The following is a 16,304-nucleotide window of genomic DNA, read 5'->3' as shown; positions in this document are numbered from 1 at the left end:
CGTTTATGTCGTTGTGACTTGCCTATTTTTATCTACATTTCGATACAATTTTTTTTCAAAGCTGAGTTGTAAGTAATAATATACAAGTAATCAAAGTACAAATGTATGTAATATTAAAGCTACGTTACATGCTTTTTACCATAAAGTGACATCGGTTACCTTCCGTAATTTTAATCATATAATGTAGTGCTTCATAAAATTTAAATAAACCAATCGATCTAGAGTTTGTAACATAAGACTTGAAACTAGTTGAATCGAACTCGAGCACTCTTAAGTTAAACGATACGAGTTCAAGCTAAGTCGGAGTGAACTCTACTCAAGGCCGGCTCTAGCCCCATTTAAGTGAAGCGGTGGCTTAGGGCCACCACTTTTTTCAAGGCCCCTCATTTCGTTTTGCATATTATATCATATATTTAGTTAAAAGCTCTTTTATACCCTTATAGTTGAGCACTTAATTCAAAAAGGCCTTAAAATTTTATTTGTTTTAGGGCTCAAAAAACATTGAGCCGGTCATGATTCTAATTGCCTCATTTACACTCGTATGTATCTCTATATTCTAGTTACATATTTACATTCTGATTTCACCTCTAGCATTCAAGTAAGTATCATTTTGCACACCCAAGTGATACAAGTTTTCCGACGTAGGTGTCCACTTTGATGTAGTCATCCTATGAAGATTTTAAAAAGTAAATCCTAAGGATAACATTATTAATAAGATGATATATTATTGTGTAATGCTTTGTTTCCTAAAGAAAAGTTAAAAGCACATGAGAGGTGGTTCGTTGGAAGACATTAATGATTGAGTTGCACAAGACCTTTATTTGATGGTTCATTCGATGGTCCACACCATTCAGGACCACTGGTCCACATTTCCAAGGTCATGTTCAAATCACCTTAACCAAACACCCATAAAGTGTTTATTGTATTGTTTCTAATTATGTATTTATATTATTGTGATAATGTTGTTTTCATGTTACAAAAATAAAGTTCTAGTTGGAGAGTTTATGAGAATTAAGAAGCAAAACCTTAGAAGTCAGCATAGTTTGGTTTGGCTAGAACCGAAGCCCAAAACAAAAGTTTGGTTTTTCGGTTCCATTAAACTGAATCTTTGATCAGTAACTTATAGGCATGGGCGGTCCTGAGGGTGGGCAGAGAGGACCATCGGCTAAGGCCCGATATTTAAAAGGGCACGTTATTTAAAAAAAAAAAAATGATATGTATACGTAAAAAAAATAAATTAATAGGCTATACTCGTACAAACACCAACATAGGTCCACTTACAAAACTATTTTTGTGGTTTAGATTTGTTATTAGTTCATTGGCATTAGGTTTAGACCTTTAGTGAGCCTAATACCCAATTTCGTTAAGGCCCAATGACACTTTTTTTGAGCTCGAATAGGGTACACGAATTATTAGGGCCGGCCCTGCTTATAGGATTTGTTTTAAAAGTAACAAGTTGAGAAAGATAAGTAAATAATGTGTTCGAGTTCATGTAGAGGAATAGCTAGTGTTGCCACGATCAACACCATTGGCCGACCATGCATCAACCATCCACTAGTCATTTTCCAACAAATGAACAAGATCAAAACACAAGTCAACTTCAACGATGCTGCATCTATGATGTCAAAAATCATATGAGACTTAAGTGTATTGAAAAGGTTATCACAAAATAAATAATCCCAAGTAGGTTTATAAAACCCACATCTTTATACTTGATAAATAAGTAAATGTGGTTTACATCCTACACATTTCTATGACCCCAACATTGTATTAAGAAAATGAACGTGTTCGCGAACACAAATAAAATTGGTGAAAGCTAGAGGTGGATGGCGGGAGGGAGTGGCGCAAGACATTGAAGCCCTAATCGTGGATTAGAGGTCGATAGTATTTATCATGTAAAGGAAATGAGAATGGTGCATAAACAAGGTGAGAAGATATGTGTGTAAATCATGTAAATCTTGTGTAATTGTGATTATTTGATGTTGGTTTATTAAAAACCAATTTTCCTAAAATAGATAAGAATTAAATAAATAAAAAGTTTAGGTAAAATAATAAATGCACAAAAATCTTTAATGAACAACACAAAAGGAACATGAACGAATGTTCACAAACACATTACCGAACGTTCACGAGCACAATTGAACAGACGAGACATCTGTTCATGTTCGTTTATTTAACTAATCGAACAAAATTTTTTATTCATGTTGGTTCATTTATTAAACGAAGGAACATAAACAAAATTCCCGCCGAACAGTTTATAAACTGTTCACTAAACATTCCATTCGTTTCCATCTCTAGCATTTCCCCACCCCTTTTTCCCCTTATCTATTTTTCCAAAGAAATGACCTACATTTTGGGACCCTTTTCATAAATAGATCAATCTTAGCAAAACCAATTTAAAAGAAATGACCATTATCTCAAGTATATTTTCTTTTTCAAAAAATAAACCGATCATTTATTCAACCCATGTAATACACAAGTTTTGAACCTAGTACTTAATTAAAAAATTCCATTTATAATACGATTCAAAAATAAAATCTGAAAGTAAACTTTTTAAGGCGTACCTTTTCAAAATCAAAACCTAGTGAAGGTGGTTTAACATTGAGAAATTGTTAAAAGTTTTCTAGAAAGAAATAGAAGGCCCTTTGGTCTTGGAATGTAAGATTCCTTGTATTTTGAGGTAGACCTCTTGGAATAAAAGGTTTTTATTTTAAGTGACCTATTTTTTAATGTTTCCCCACATTTTCTTGAAAGAAGCTTTAAAACAGGTTTTGAGATATTGCAACAAAAAAATTGAGATGAAGATTATCTACAGTTCTAACACAATCAAATGCATAACTCGACCATCAATTGACTTGAGGCGACTAATGAAATTCTTTTTTTTTTTTTTTTTGAACGGCAAATTTGGATCACTGACGGACCACTGGAGTATCATCGTGTCACGAGCGGAACCACCCGATCATATCCATCTCCACTAGGCATAATGCATATGCATTAATTCAGGAGGAAACCCCAATAAATATGGGAAAACCCCCCTTCTGGTAATTGAACCCAAGACCTATTGCTCCTAAAGTCTTATCTCACCCCCAAGATGCCACTAGACTATAAATCCATGGACGACTAACGAAATTCTAATCTAAAGTTTTAAAGCAAGAGTAAGATCAAGAAACATATGGAACCATCCTACAATACTTGTGGTAATCTCTCTATCTTCTTAGAGAGACGTTTGTATTCCATCTCTATCTTTAAAATTCATTCAGAAAATAACAGTTTTTTGATAGAAGGCGTAGGATTTAATTTAACATGGACTTGTTAGCATCCACCAAACCACCATACATTGTTGAATTTGTGTTATCTCTTGCTTAATTATTTAGTTATTAAAATTTTAAGTTATTGCAAAAAAAAAAAAAAAAAAAAAAGAAGAAGCAGCGTTAGTGTTTATAAAAATAAACATTTGCAAGCTTTTAAGAACCGGATCGGACTAGCCGGTCCGACCGGTTCAACTGGGGTTTGTCTACCTTAACCCGGTCACGACAGTTCGTTAACTTTACAAAATACCCAGCCAGTCGATTGATTTTTCCGGTTCGGTGCTTCGGCGAGGTAGACGGTGGAACCGGTAAGTTAGCGTTTTCCTTCTTTATTTCCCTAAAACTTCTCCAAGCGCCTGCAACTTTCAACCCTCGTCGGAACCGGCAATCTAATCTCCCAGACTTCTTATGCAGCGACAATCTTTCAGCCGTTTTCAAAACCATACTAAATAAAAAACTATGAAATTAGACCCACATACAAACTTTCACTTTATACACTAAAATTCTGTATATATTATGGATTATTATTTTATATCATGTAAAAATAAATAGAATTAAGCTATTTAAAAAAAAAATCAATAAGTCAATCAGGTGATAAAGGTTGTAAATAACTATATAAAATTGGGTAATATTAAACTTAGAGAATTCATTTTTAAACTAATATATGTTTTTACTTTATTATGCGATTCTTAAATCCGGTTCAACTGGTCCGACCAGTGAATCAGTAAGGCGGTCTGTTCGTTGTCCAGTCCAGTTATGAAAACATTGCGTATTTAGTATTCATCATTCTGGGTTCTTACAATACCCTCACTCTAGTCTTGTGAACCATTACCTTAACGGTTAACACCCTCAAGTTCATTGTTCTCAGCCACCAACAAGCACAACTTGAGTGAAAAAAATATTCGCTAATAGAGCAAAACTACAGCAGCAATCATACCCGGTAAATCCCACAAATGGCAAAAGCTATTGGGGATGATAGAGAATAACTGATTCCTTTAACTTCTTTTTTTTTATAGTTGATTTATCTATTTTACTAGTTTGACCCGCTACCAGTAGCATAAATACGAATAGACCTGTTCCAATTTAAATGGGTTGCAATTCCCCGGTTGCCACCTCTATATGCAAGAAAATGATACAATTAAGGAAAAAAAAAACAATTACAGACAACTGACACTATAAACAGACATGTTTTAAGAACAAGTTACTGAGTATTAAAATAGCAACCGAAAACAAATAAGAGTACCATTTTAATCACAAAATCTACTTGCATATTACCTATACACGCATATTGTGTATATACAAATCTAAGAAAGTAGATCAACTCAAACCTGGTCTACTTTTGAGCATTCCATCCTTTCCACTTCATATTGCTGAGCCATCCAAACCCAAGATACAGTTGACCCGACTTTAGTTTCACCAAATGTTGTCTGTACGGTATCAATATACTTCTCAAACCTGCATTTTTTTATTACTTAGTTGGCCATTATTATTGTCGCAAATAAACATGTCATACTAAATTCGGTATATACATGACAGCAATCATGTATTTGTAATTCGTGGAGGAACTGTCAACTAGTTATGCGCAAAAATGATCAGTTTGACCAATACCGAAAGTCAACCTATGACACCTTTTCTGAAACCAAAGGTGTTCACTGTTCGGTTCAGCCGGTTTTGACGAAAACTCTGCGCAAACCACTAAATACGGTTTTGTGAAATGACAAACCAAACCGTCTGGGTCGGGTCGGTCAGCCGGACTAACCGGTTTCACCGGTTTGGCAGTTTAACAGTTCGTTTTGGCTGTTTGAGCCAATTTTTTCAAAATCGTTAGCTTGTATTATAAATTTTAAAATGATAAAGACGGTTCATGATTATTGTAATGTAATATACATAACTACATATTCCAAAAACAGTAAAATGCCAAAATTGTCCCTGAGGTTTGGGCTGATTTGCATGTTACATCCAAAATAACTTTTTTTTGTATCCGAACACCTAACGTTTTGATTTTGTTGCCATTTCCATCTGAATCACAAACCCAGTTAAAATGTATCGTCAACTCAGGGACAATTTTGGCAACTTCATTAACTTAGGGAAAATTTTGAACTTTTTTTTTTCAAAATCATTAGTTTGTACTAAAAAATTAAACCATTAAACAAAACCAACAAAACCGAACTGTTTGGATCCTGACCTGGCCAAACCTGCCTACTTGCTTTGGTTTGAACGCTTGGGTCTGAAACGTAAAAAGTGCGTAAGGGAAACTAAACAAACCTGATATGCACATCGTCTTATAAAGATGAGCAACCCGAACATCCCCTTTCGTAGCCATGTGGGGCCTCTCCAAACACTCAAGAAATGCCAAATCAGCCTTCAACAGTTCGGCTTGATCATGAGTATCATAACCCATGTCATGACAATAACAACAATAATCCAGCCAATCAATCGGCCGTTTATCCCAAAGTAACGACCCACCATCTTTCCCACTCGACCAATTCGGTCCACAGTAATGCCCGTATCTTGGAAACAACTGCGAAAGAAACGCCCGTGGGCCCGTATGCCACGGAACCTTACACACATACGGCCTGAACCGAACCGTAGCGTAACCTAAACCCGGTTCAGAACCATTACTTGATCGAGACCGTTGCGCGTGTTTCTTTAGCTTTTTGTTTAAGAAAGTTGGCATTCTGATTTTCTCGGTGTTGATGGCCCACGGAACGATTTTAGTAAGAGACATTCCGAGAAATTTGACATCGAAAGGTTGGGGTTTAGGTGATGACTCGTCTAGAGTTGTTGGTATATCGACCTTATCGGAAATCATTTCTGATGTAGAGGTTGTTACACTACAAAGAATTGCGTAAATTGTAGAAGAACTGAAGAAGTCCGGTCATTCACATTTTCAGGACACTATCGAGCAAGAACATAACCTACATGTATGAATAGCATCGATGAGAACATTTTATACTAGCTTTTTTATTTTGTATTATTTTAGCATCGATGGCTATTATCACACAAACATTCCTATTTCCTATTTGTTCTGCTCGCATACTCCATAGGCAAGTAAGAAACCTTCTACAAATCATTATGGCCTCAAATCTCAAGTATTATATACTTCTAGTCTTCTATAAAATATTTGAAACGAACAAATTGCATATATTAGATGCTTATTATACGTTTTGTACTTTTGTTTATAAAAACTCAAACCCTTAGACCTTAACAATACTGATTAGGGTTGTGAACAAACCAGACCGAACGGAGCCTCATTCATGTTCGTTTGTTTAGCATTGAACGTGTTCATGAACACATACCGAACGAAAAACCTTGTTCGTGTTCGTTCATTAAGGAATTGAACTTGTTCACGAACACAAACGAGCATATACCATTTTAAAAAAAAAGGAGTAAATTACAAAAATCGTCCTTTATGTATGTCACTTATTGCAACCTGTGTCCTTTGTCTTCAATAATACAGAAAACGTACTCGATGTTTGCACACCCTTGCAAGTTATGTCCTTTAGCCCTAACTCAGTTAATTTTTGTGGTTAAATCTGACTAAATGGACCCCACATGAGAGTAATTTTGTGGTTAAATCTGACCAAATGGACCTCACATGAGAGTAAAATGACCAAAATACCCTCATGTGGGGTCCATTTGGTCAGATTTAACCACAAAAAATTAACTGAGTTAGGGCTAAAGGACATAACTTGCAAGGGTTTGCAAACATCGAGTACGTTTTCTGTAATTATTGAAGATAAAGGACATAGTTTGCAATAAGTGACATACATAAAGAATGATTTTTGTAATTTACTCTTAAAAAAGTAAAAAAAAAAAAAAAACATTCTTCATACCAAACATTAGAAACAATCACCTTGTTAGGCACTTGATATAATAACCATAAACATAATTATCCCAAAACAAAGGCACATGCTATACATAATGAGCACAACCATAAATATCTCAAAACAATGATTCACAAATCTAAGTTTCTAAACCATGAACGGATGTAAACAAACTTAAACGAGCATATTACCGAACGTTCACGGAACGCAATTGAACAAAGGCGACCTGCGTTCGTGTTCGTTCATTTAATTAATCAAACGAAATTCCTTTTTCATGTTCATTCATGAATGAACGTAAATGAACTTCCTGCCGAACGGTTAACGAATGGTTCGCTAAATGTTCAGTTCATTTACAGCCCTAAATTACTGATATTGACTATTCACGGTAACCACACATATTACTCACAATAATTCACATACTGTAGCGTTAATACAATAGTGTCAGATGCCAAATCTAAGAAACCTTCACAAACTAATAATCAAAAAATCATCACAAAATTCAAACATAATAATCAATAATTCCCAAAATTAAACCTAAATTTTGCAACAAGTATGAACGACGATTGATCAGTACAAAATTCAAATACGAAGGTGAAATTAAACAAATGATACTAACCGAAAGGCTGTAATTGAGCAATAATTTGTAGTGTAACAGTCAATGATGAGAAAAAAATAGGGTTTTGATGAAGAAAATATATAAAAAAAGGGATAAAATGAGAGTAAACTTCACCGACTCGAAAACCTTTTCTGCTCTTTGGTTACAAGGGTGTGTTTGTATGGTCGCGAATATGCTTTTCAGCAGAAATAATATTATTATTATATTTTAGGTAAATTATAAGTTTTTTTTCTTTATATAATTCGAAATTGGGAATGATTGGTTTTGGCTATAAAATAATAATACTAGTGAGATTCTCGTGACGGTGAGGATATATTCGGTAATGGTTTGATTTGTTACAATACAGCTATGGTAATGATACCCGTTAATGGCTGTTATAGTAATCGAAAGAGAAGCTATAAAATAAAATGTGATATATTTAAAAGGATATTGAGATATGTTTTACATCAATTGAAAATCAAAAAAATAAATATAGGCATTGTTGTTACACCAAATACGAGACCAAGGGTAGTGGACAGACTGGTTAGGCTAAAGGCTTGAAGGGTTACGGTTTGCCTAACACAGGTCGTGGGGCCCCCCTACGTTTGCTAGACGTAGGAGGAGGTTCACTAGTTTTGTTGTTATTCACTTGAAATCCTTGACTGAAAGAGATTCAGCCTCGGATGTTTTTGTTAGTTAAGTTATGTTATTTGAAGTGAAGAAGATAAGCATGCATGAAGCAAGTTCATCTCTCACCCCACACCACCACCACTATCTTTCATCTCTCACCCCCACCGCCAACACCACCACCCCATCGCTCACCGTCGTCGCTCCGCCTCAGTGATTTCCGTTTGATCTATTCTGTCAACCGTCATATTTTTCACTTCGAACACCATTTACAGGTTCCAATGACGGAAAAATTGCTAAAGCGATCTTCACTTCAATGATCTTCCAGGTTTAATTGTTGCTTTAATGGTTTTTGTTTTGAATTGTAGAAAGAAGAAAAGAAATATTTGTGGCTGAATTTGTTTATTGCGTTTTAGAGAAAGAAAAAGATTTGTGTTAGTGTTTGAGTTTGAGTGTGAGATATTGAGTTTGCGGCTAAACAGAATGAAGGATTCTTAGGGTTTTGTTGTTTAATTGTGAGAGAGAGAAAGAATAAGGAAATAGAATGGTTCTTGCGTTTTACAAATAACTGGGTAAATGATTTGTTACAACCTGTCAAATATTTGACCAACTTTTGTTTTGTGGTTGTGAAAGACTGTTTAGAGCCAAAAAAACATTTACCCAGTTTTACATATATGAAAATGGTGGCAGCCTACACTAGTTGTAAAACGCAGTATTGTAAAAAGTCAATATTTTAGTGTTTTTTAGCTATGAAAAGGGAGTTGATTCTTGGGTATATGTAAAATGCAATATTATATTATATAAAACACATTAATTCATTGTTATGTTTTTTTTGTTCATTGTGTTTTAGAAAAAAAAAAAAACACTTTCTTTTGTGTTTTTAAGCCATTGCGTTTTATAAAAAACACATTTTGAAGTGTTTTTAGTCCATTGCGTTTTAGGTAAAACATATGTTTATGTATTTTCAGTCCATTGCGTTTTAGAAAGGACACTTTCTTTTGTGTTTTTAAGCCATTGCGTTTTAGAAATAAGACATTTCTTTGTGTTTTTTGTGCATTGCGTTTTAGAAAAAAGTCATTGTTTTACGCTTTTTGTCCATTGCGTTTTACGCAACTGGGTTTTTGAAAAAAAATCGAAAATATAGCAATAGTATACTCGTTTTAATGATAAAAAATGCTCGTTTTTTGTTGCAATTTTATAAAAAAAAATAATGTCGTATGAAAACGTTATTAACATTTAAAAAATGAGGGGAATTGTAGGAGAGAGAAACTATTGTCCTTGACTACAATGCCCTTACACAAACTCACGCGCCACTTTTTTTTCTCTTCAATTTCACTCATTTAATATGTTAGCCATTGACTAAATCAATTGATGGTCAAAATTATTTCCTAGCCTTCATAGGAAAGAAAAAATCCTATTACATCCTAACCCTTATTAAACTCCGGTAATATAATTTGATAGGGAAAATATATAAAAACCACGTATCGTAATTTCAACGTGAAAGAACAGAAGGAGCAAGCAGAAGAACAAAAGCGAACAAATTTGAGTGTGAAGGATTGTTTGTTCTTGATTTCTTTTCGTTGTATCCCGCTAAACTGATCTGCGAAGGATTGTGTCTTATCGCTGCACATCTGTCGGACCTGTGGTCATAGTCGGTTCGTTTTTGGTCTAAGGTAATTCTACAACACTGAATATTCTGTAAGTTATCTCATAATTTCATAAACCTGTATTTGGTTTCTTTAAAAGTGAATTAGGTTGTAGCAGAACGATGTTGTTGGGTTGTTGTAGAACCAATGTTTTAATTACTCATAAACGGCAGATGTTGAGTATTCATATAATCATATTTGTAAACCGAGTAATAGGCAACCGCATTGTGATGTAGAGTTTTGTGTCATGTTCATACTTGGTGAATTGGGTGAAACCCGTCGAGTGTTTGATAAAATGCTTAAATGAGAATTTTAGTCTAACTTGAGAATTTCTTGCCTTGGGTGCGGCCTAAACGTTATAGATTAAAAAGCATGGGCATAAAACAACCAAGCAACTTAGTTCTACAAACATAACATTTTAATTTGGATTGATCAACTCACATATATTTAAGCCATAAGTGTTCTTATGAATATGTGTGCATATACTTGCATGTCTAGATTGTGTTTTACGAAAACCCGCCAATATTTGAATTTTAGCAATTTATTTATTTGCAATCTTTATGAGCATAGCGGATGTGGGAAATGGGTCAAATGGTTAAAATTAAGTTGATCACAATGAATGCGGGTTGAAGTTGTCAAATGAGTCGATTGTCATTTACTTTGTCTTGGTTTTGAGTCTTGATTGTTGCTACATTTCGTTTGTGTTTTAGTGTGCCAGAGTTGCAATAGTTGGATCCACTAAAAATTTAGCGTATACCATTTTGGAAATTCCTGCAGCTTTTAATTGATCTAATGTTAGTTGGCAATTGTCTGATTTCTTCTCAGGCTTCCACCGTTTCCGGTTTCCGAGTTAGAGTTTCCTGTGTTGCAATCAACATCAATTAGCAGTACGTGACTTTTCTCTAAGGTTTTGTTTTTGAATTAATTTACTTTGTGTATCACTGGCTTTATGATGATTTTTCAAATCATCACTCAGATGTGTGTTGGTAGATGGACTGAACATAATAGATTGTAGTTGGGTAAGGGGGAGTTAAGTGCAGCACAGGTCTGGTTGATCTGGCCCTCAAAATAATTTGTCTTACCTGAATTGTCCACATGCTGTGGATCTTGAACCCGTAGATCTAAAACATTTTCAGTGGCATTCGTCGAAAGGCCAGCCTGTCATAGTCAGTAATGTTTTAGAAACTACTCTTGGGTTGAGCTGGGAGCCCATGGTTATGTGGCGTGCTTTTCGCCATATTACAAATGTTAACCGTGACCAGCTCTTGGATGTTGCTGCTCTTAACTGTTTAGATTAGTGTGAAGTTTGTTGATTATGTCTTATTATGCTCTTTACATATTTGTCGGGCAAGCATCTAGAATTAACAACTAAATACATATAACTTCTCAAAATTATGGGTGAGTTTTTAGTAAAAAAAAAAGTCAAACAATGTTAAGTTGTCCTTTAAAGGATAAACATGCTTTTTTTTATAAATCTATTATTTATTTAACTTATCTGGCACATTATCTAGAATTTTGGTCAATTTGTCATGTGTTTTGCTAAGTTGCGTGCTTTTTAGTATATGATTAATAATTTATATTGTTAAAGTAAAACTATTTGGAAGAATTTTATAAACTGTGAACACACTTCGATACTTCATGACCTGAGCCACTCAACCTTCAATTTATATATTAGCTGTAAACATATGGTTTATTGTCTCTTTTATCCGTATGTCAGGCAAAAATGGGCAACTTTTCTTCAACTACCAAACGCTTGCTCTATTCTTTCTTAGGCCTGGAAATTGGGTAACCAAATATAAACTGATTTACCAATATGTTTCGAAATCGTTTTTGATTGTAACGATATTTAACTTAGTTGATTAACATCAAGCATCAGAATTTAAGATATGTTACTATGTTTCTCCTTTTTTTTCAGTTGATCAACACCAAGCAGTAGAATTGTTGGTGGAAGAACAAAGCATTGTTAACAGGTATGCGTATTTCCTTTTCTTGCATTTATGTTCGATAATGTTGAGGAAATTTGGTTTTCGATTTTTGTTTTGACCCTTGTAATAATCAAGCTTTCATAAACAAATTACGTAAGAAATATAGAAGGTTATTAAACATGCCTTTAAATCATTCGCAATTATAGATTTTATTTTATTTTAACATGTGTAAATAGTTGAGTTCACATTTCATATGCTCTGCTCTGTGATCATCCACTATTATCAAGCAAAGTTGTGAGTTCATTATCTCTTCTTACTTTGTATAAATATCTTCCATTTCATTCAAATTTAGGGAGTTAGTTGCATTCATGTTACATTTGTTCCATGTATACATGATGCGTCTGCCTATTTGATTGGAAATAGCTCCTGTTGAGTCTCGTTTAGGATCTAGGTCTGGATTGGTATGAAATCGTTTGATTTACCGTTTACTCAACTTCAATACTCTAGAATTATCAGATCTAGTTAATACTCTTTGCATTCACTGCATTTTCATGATCACACCTTGTTTGTTTGTTTCCTCTTATGCAATCATTGCATTTTTATGTTTTTTAGCTCCAGAATTAATTTGATTCCCTGAGTTTCGTTATACAGGTGCGGAACTACGAATTTGTTATTGCATAAGCCGGAATGATGAATGCCAGTGGTAAACACAAACCATTTGCTTTCTCTGATTTCACTTATTAAGTTATTATGTATGGATGATAAGTGGTAAACACAAACCATTTGCTTTCCCTGATTTCCAAGGGATACGCTTAGCAAAGTGTGGAGAATGGGTTAGATTAAAACGGGTTTGGGTCAAAATGCGTATTTTTTATGTCGAGGTCAAAATGGGTAAATTTTTGCATGGGTTCAAATGTTTAGTGTGTTGACTATAGTAACAAATGCTATTTTATTACAATATAATTTCATTTTTTTCTGAATAACTAATTTAGTAAGTTTTACACATGCCGAATACATTTTGGGCATACTATACTTTTAACCTATTCGACCAATTTGAATTGTTTCTATATTAACTTTTACCCGTTTACATGAGCTGAAATTCCCACCAATGTGCTAGAATAACAAATCTTTATTCTTCTATAATTTCTTTTAAACTAAAAAAACACCACAATTTATAAGACTATGTACCCCACATGATACATGACCCTTAACAGCTGTAATATTAACAGCTTTTGGAGCAAATATATTGCCCACTATCGGATACATATATGAAAGACAAGCTACACAAGAGCTCAGAAAGAAAGCAATTTACCTTGGGGTACCCTTTTTGGCCGAGTGGGTTCGGAACAAAGGGCATTTCTGGAAATCACAAATTACTGCAACAAAAGGTAACTAGAAGCATTTTTTTTATCAGAATTCTATTTCACTTCACAAATTTTTATGTACCATATCAAACTTTTAGAAAATCTGATTCAAGGAACATTTTATTTCCTAAATTATGAGGGTTTATTTTTATAAAACATTTGAACTTAGTTGGCTATATTTTTTTATCAATATTAACCTGAAAATGGCCGGTAAGTACATTTATTAATTATCAATTTACCATTGTACCTTATATTGGTAAGAAATTATTCTAGAGGCTTTTCACACTGGAAATTAAATGTTGTTGATATCGAAGTTATCCTTTTACATGTTTGTCAAATGGTGAGTGAAATTTGTTATAAACTATTTGGTTATCGAGAAAAAAAATCATAAGCCTTACATAAAAAGTTAAGTTCCCTAGTTTTCTTGTGACTAAGTTATTGTAGTTTGTTTTTAGAAATAACCATAAAGTTAATGTCATTTTATCATTGGTAAAAGGTGAAAAGTGGGATAATTCTCCTCTATTATAATTATATATTAAAAAAAGAGAGAACTTTTTTTTGTTGGAGAAGTGTTTCAAGGAGAATCTAATTTCAAGAATATTTTAATGTGGGTTTATAACCGACCTCTTGAGCCAGAGTCTTGCATGGAGCCGCTAAAGGTCGTTGCTTTCTGTCACAAAATTTTCATTAAAAAAAAAGATTCCGTAGTTAGTTACTCATATGGTTAGTTTTCTGTTTTCATAAAGATTCCGGTATCACCTTCGCCCCTATAAAATCACCATTCAGAGTCTCAAACACTCTTCATTTACATTTCACCACCCTCCGTTGATATTCTCCGGCGTCCTTTTAAACTCTATTGATGTGGAAAAAGTAGTTCAACTAAATAAACTAAAATTACCCTAAATTAAGACTCAAGTAATAAAAATCTAGACTCTCTAACCTGACTAAACTACTCACCGGCAAGTGAACCGGTCGACTCTAGCACAGAAAAGTAAGTCCGGATGTCGAACCCACAAGGACTCTAATGAATTACGTTAACGACTCTATTTAGACTAGACACTAACACGACTAAACAATTGTTGTGTTTTAAGGGGGGGGGGGGTTTACTAAAATCCTAATATTGCAATTAAAATGAAATTAAACTAAGACACGAACGAAGACTAGGGTTTGATTCAGATGAGATTAACGACTACCTAGACTTGAATCCAGATTAACTATGAATGGACTTCTAACGGTTTTATTGTTGTATGGAGCTGGGATCGTAAAGTACTAAACCTTAAGGTATTTCAATGCTAAGACTTCCCGACCCTTCTCAGGAAGGGACCTAGGAAATCCTACAAGGCTGTTGTGTATACCGACTGTTAGACTTCCTCTCAGTCCTCTAACGACTCTAAAAGTGCCCTAATATGACTATCTACCTCTCAGCGCGATAATCTAAGGCAATTCTAGGTTCTAACTTGGTTTACTAGACACAAATGTAATTAGGGAACTAAAGTCGACTTCTCTCAAAATCTAATTTAGCTATATACTGCACCGAGACCTAATAACTAACTCGAGCCTCTCAGTGACAAGTTAAGCAAAATATTTACTTCTAATTGTATTTTAATTACTGTTTCTAAGGCTACCGGCCGATTTACCCAAAGACCACCCGAACCCGCAAGGATGCAAATAATCAACACAGATCTATTATGTGAAAGACATCCACCGAAATCTATGTGAAACAGTAAACAATCCACAATCAAAAGTAAATACGCACACACACCAAATCAGAAAATCTAGAACACTTTACTTTCAGAAGTCAATCCATAATCAATCAATAAAAACCGTTAAAAGATCCAAACTTTCATCAAACCATCATCTAGTCTAGGTAGTATCTAGGGTTTAGCCAAGAAACATGATGTTCATAATAAACAAATTAAGTTCAAAACAAGAATTCATCGGAAAAGGTCAAAAACACGAAATTAAAGAACACCGAGAGGTAAAACCCGAACAATCTTCACTTTCACGCTCCAAGCTTCAACCGAATGATTCCCGCAAGCTAAAGCACTCCAGAATACTCAAAATCTCCTTCAAAATTCGCCCTAGGGTTTCTTGATTCGTAATTAGAGTTGTGTTAAGTTTCTCTTGGAAATCTCCTCAAAACCCTAGCTAGGCAACAACTTTTCCCCGAAATTAGACCCCTCGCGTGACGCCAAGGGGGTGTCGCGTCACGCGGCGCCTCCTTGTCTGTTTATTATTATTTTTTTATTCATTTTCGACTTCCAGCTTCTCCGACACACGTACGAATCCTGGTTTTCTTCCAAACTGCTTGGTTTTACTCGTTTTTCATCACTTTAAGCTACGGGACCTGAAATCAAAGTTTAACGTTAGCAGTATCGAAATTCTAACCTAAACTAGACTCTAAACGACTGAAAACTGACCAAAATATACACTATAAACATATGTACTTTGCAGTACATCAAAACTCTATCTTCTACTTTCCTTGTTAAACACCCACCCACCCACAAAACTTGTCCTTGTTTTCTTTTCCGCACACGATGGACATCCCCACAGAGCTCGTTGTTGGGAAGAAGTTCGTAAAGTTTTGGCAAGATGGTTTTCTGTTCTTGCCGGAATATACATTCAATTGTCATCCGACTTCAGCACTGCGTTTCTCCTCATACAACCTTCTCTGCAGGAGATGACTGTGTTCAATATGACTACCATGTCATTTGTTAAGGATGTTGGCGCACATTTCAGTATTATAGCCGGAATCGCGTTTTGTGTGATTATGGAATCACGTCACCATTCATCCAACTCTCGTATTGCAAGATGTGGTTTGTGTGTGGTCGTCGTGTCTGCTGCTCTACTTTTAAGTCTGGGCTACATACTCATTTGGTTGCAAGTAGCTAATAAAATGAATCATTCACAAGGGTTATACCATCTCTGTACATTCTTGATCAGCCAATCGACATCATTCGTTAACACAACAAATATCATGGTGTCTTTAACAAATTTTCCTAACCATCGTGG

General features: G+C 34.7%; 1 protein-coding gene and 1 long non-coding RNA gene across 5 annotated transcripts; one reads left to right on the top strand and one right to left on the bottom strand.

Annotated features, from left to right (window-relative positions):
• Positions 1 to 4,387: 4,387 nt before the first annotated feature.
• On the bottom strand, positions 4,388 to 7,985 carry LOC110907959. Of its 4 annotated transcripts, none has more exons than XM_022152875.2 (3): positions 7,878 to 7,985; positions 5,574 to 6,226; positions 4,388 to 4,763 (listed from the first exon to the last, which is right to left on the bottom strand). In XM_022152875.2, exons 2-3 carry the CDS (start codon positions 6,118 to 6,120, stop codon positions 4,642 to 4,644), a joined length of 669 nt encoding a protein of 222 aa, XP_022008567.1. In that variant the 5' UTR covers positions 6,121 to 6,226; positions 7,878 to 7,985; the 3' UTR covers positions 4,388 to 4,641. The 4 variants fall into 4 exon arrangements, with proteins under 4 accessions (XP_022008567.1, XP_022008565.1, XP_022008566.1 ...); XM_022152873.2 differs by having other exon boundaries at positions 7,866 to 7,963; XM_022152874.2 differs by having other exon boundaries at positions 7,870 to 7,941.
• Positions 7,986 to 8,271: 286 nt separating this feature from the next.
• LOC110907960 lies at positions 8,272 to 13,460 on the top strand. Its single transcript, XR_002574066.2, has 7 exons — positions 8,272 to 8,685; positions 9,819 to 10,030; positions 10,829 to 10,890; positions 11,721 to 11,788; positions 11,919 to 11,973; positions 12,580 to 12,631; positions 13,158 to 13,460. It is a non-coding gene; the product is annotated as an uncharacterized LOC110907960 (long non-coding RNA).
• Positions 13,461 to 16,304: the final 2,844 nt, after the last annotated feature.

Source organism: Helianthus annuus, chromosome 14 (genome assembly GCF_002127325.2).
Source record: "Helianthus annuus cultivar XRQ/B chromosome 14, HanXRQr2.0-SUNRISE, whole genome shotgun sequence".
In the NCBI taxonomy this organism is placed as follows: Eukaryota; Viridiplantae; Streptophyta; class Magnoliopsida; order Asterales; family Asteraceae; genus Helianthus; species Helianthus annuus.
This window is presented reverse-complemented; position numbering and strand designations above follow the sequence as displayed.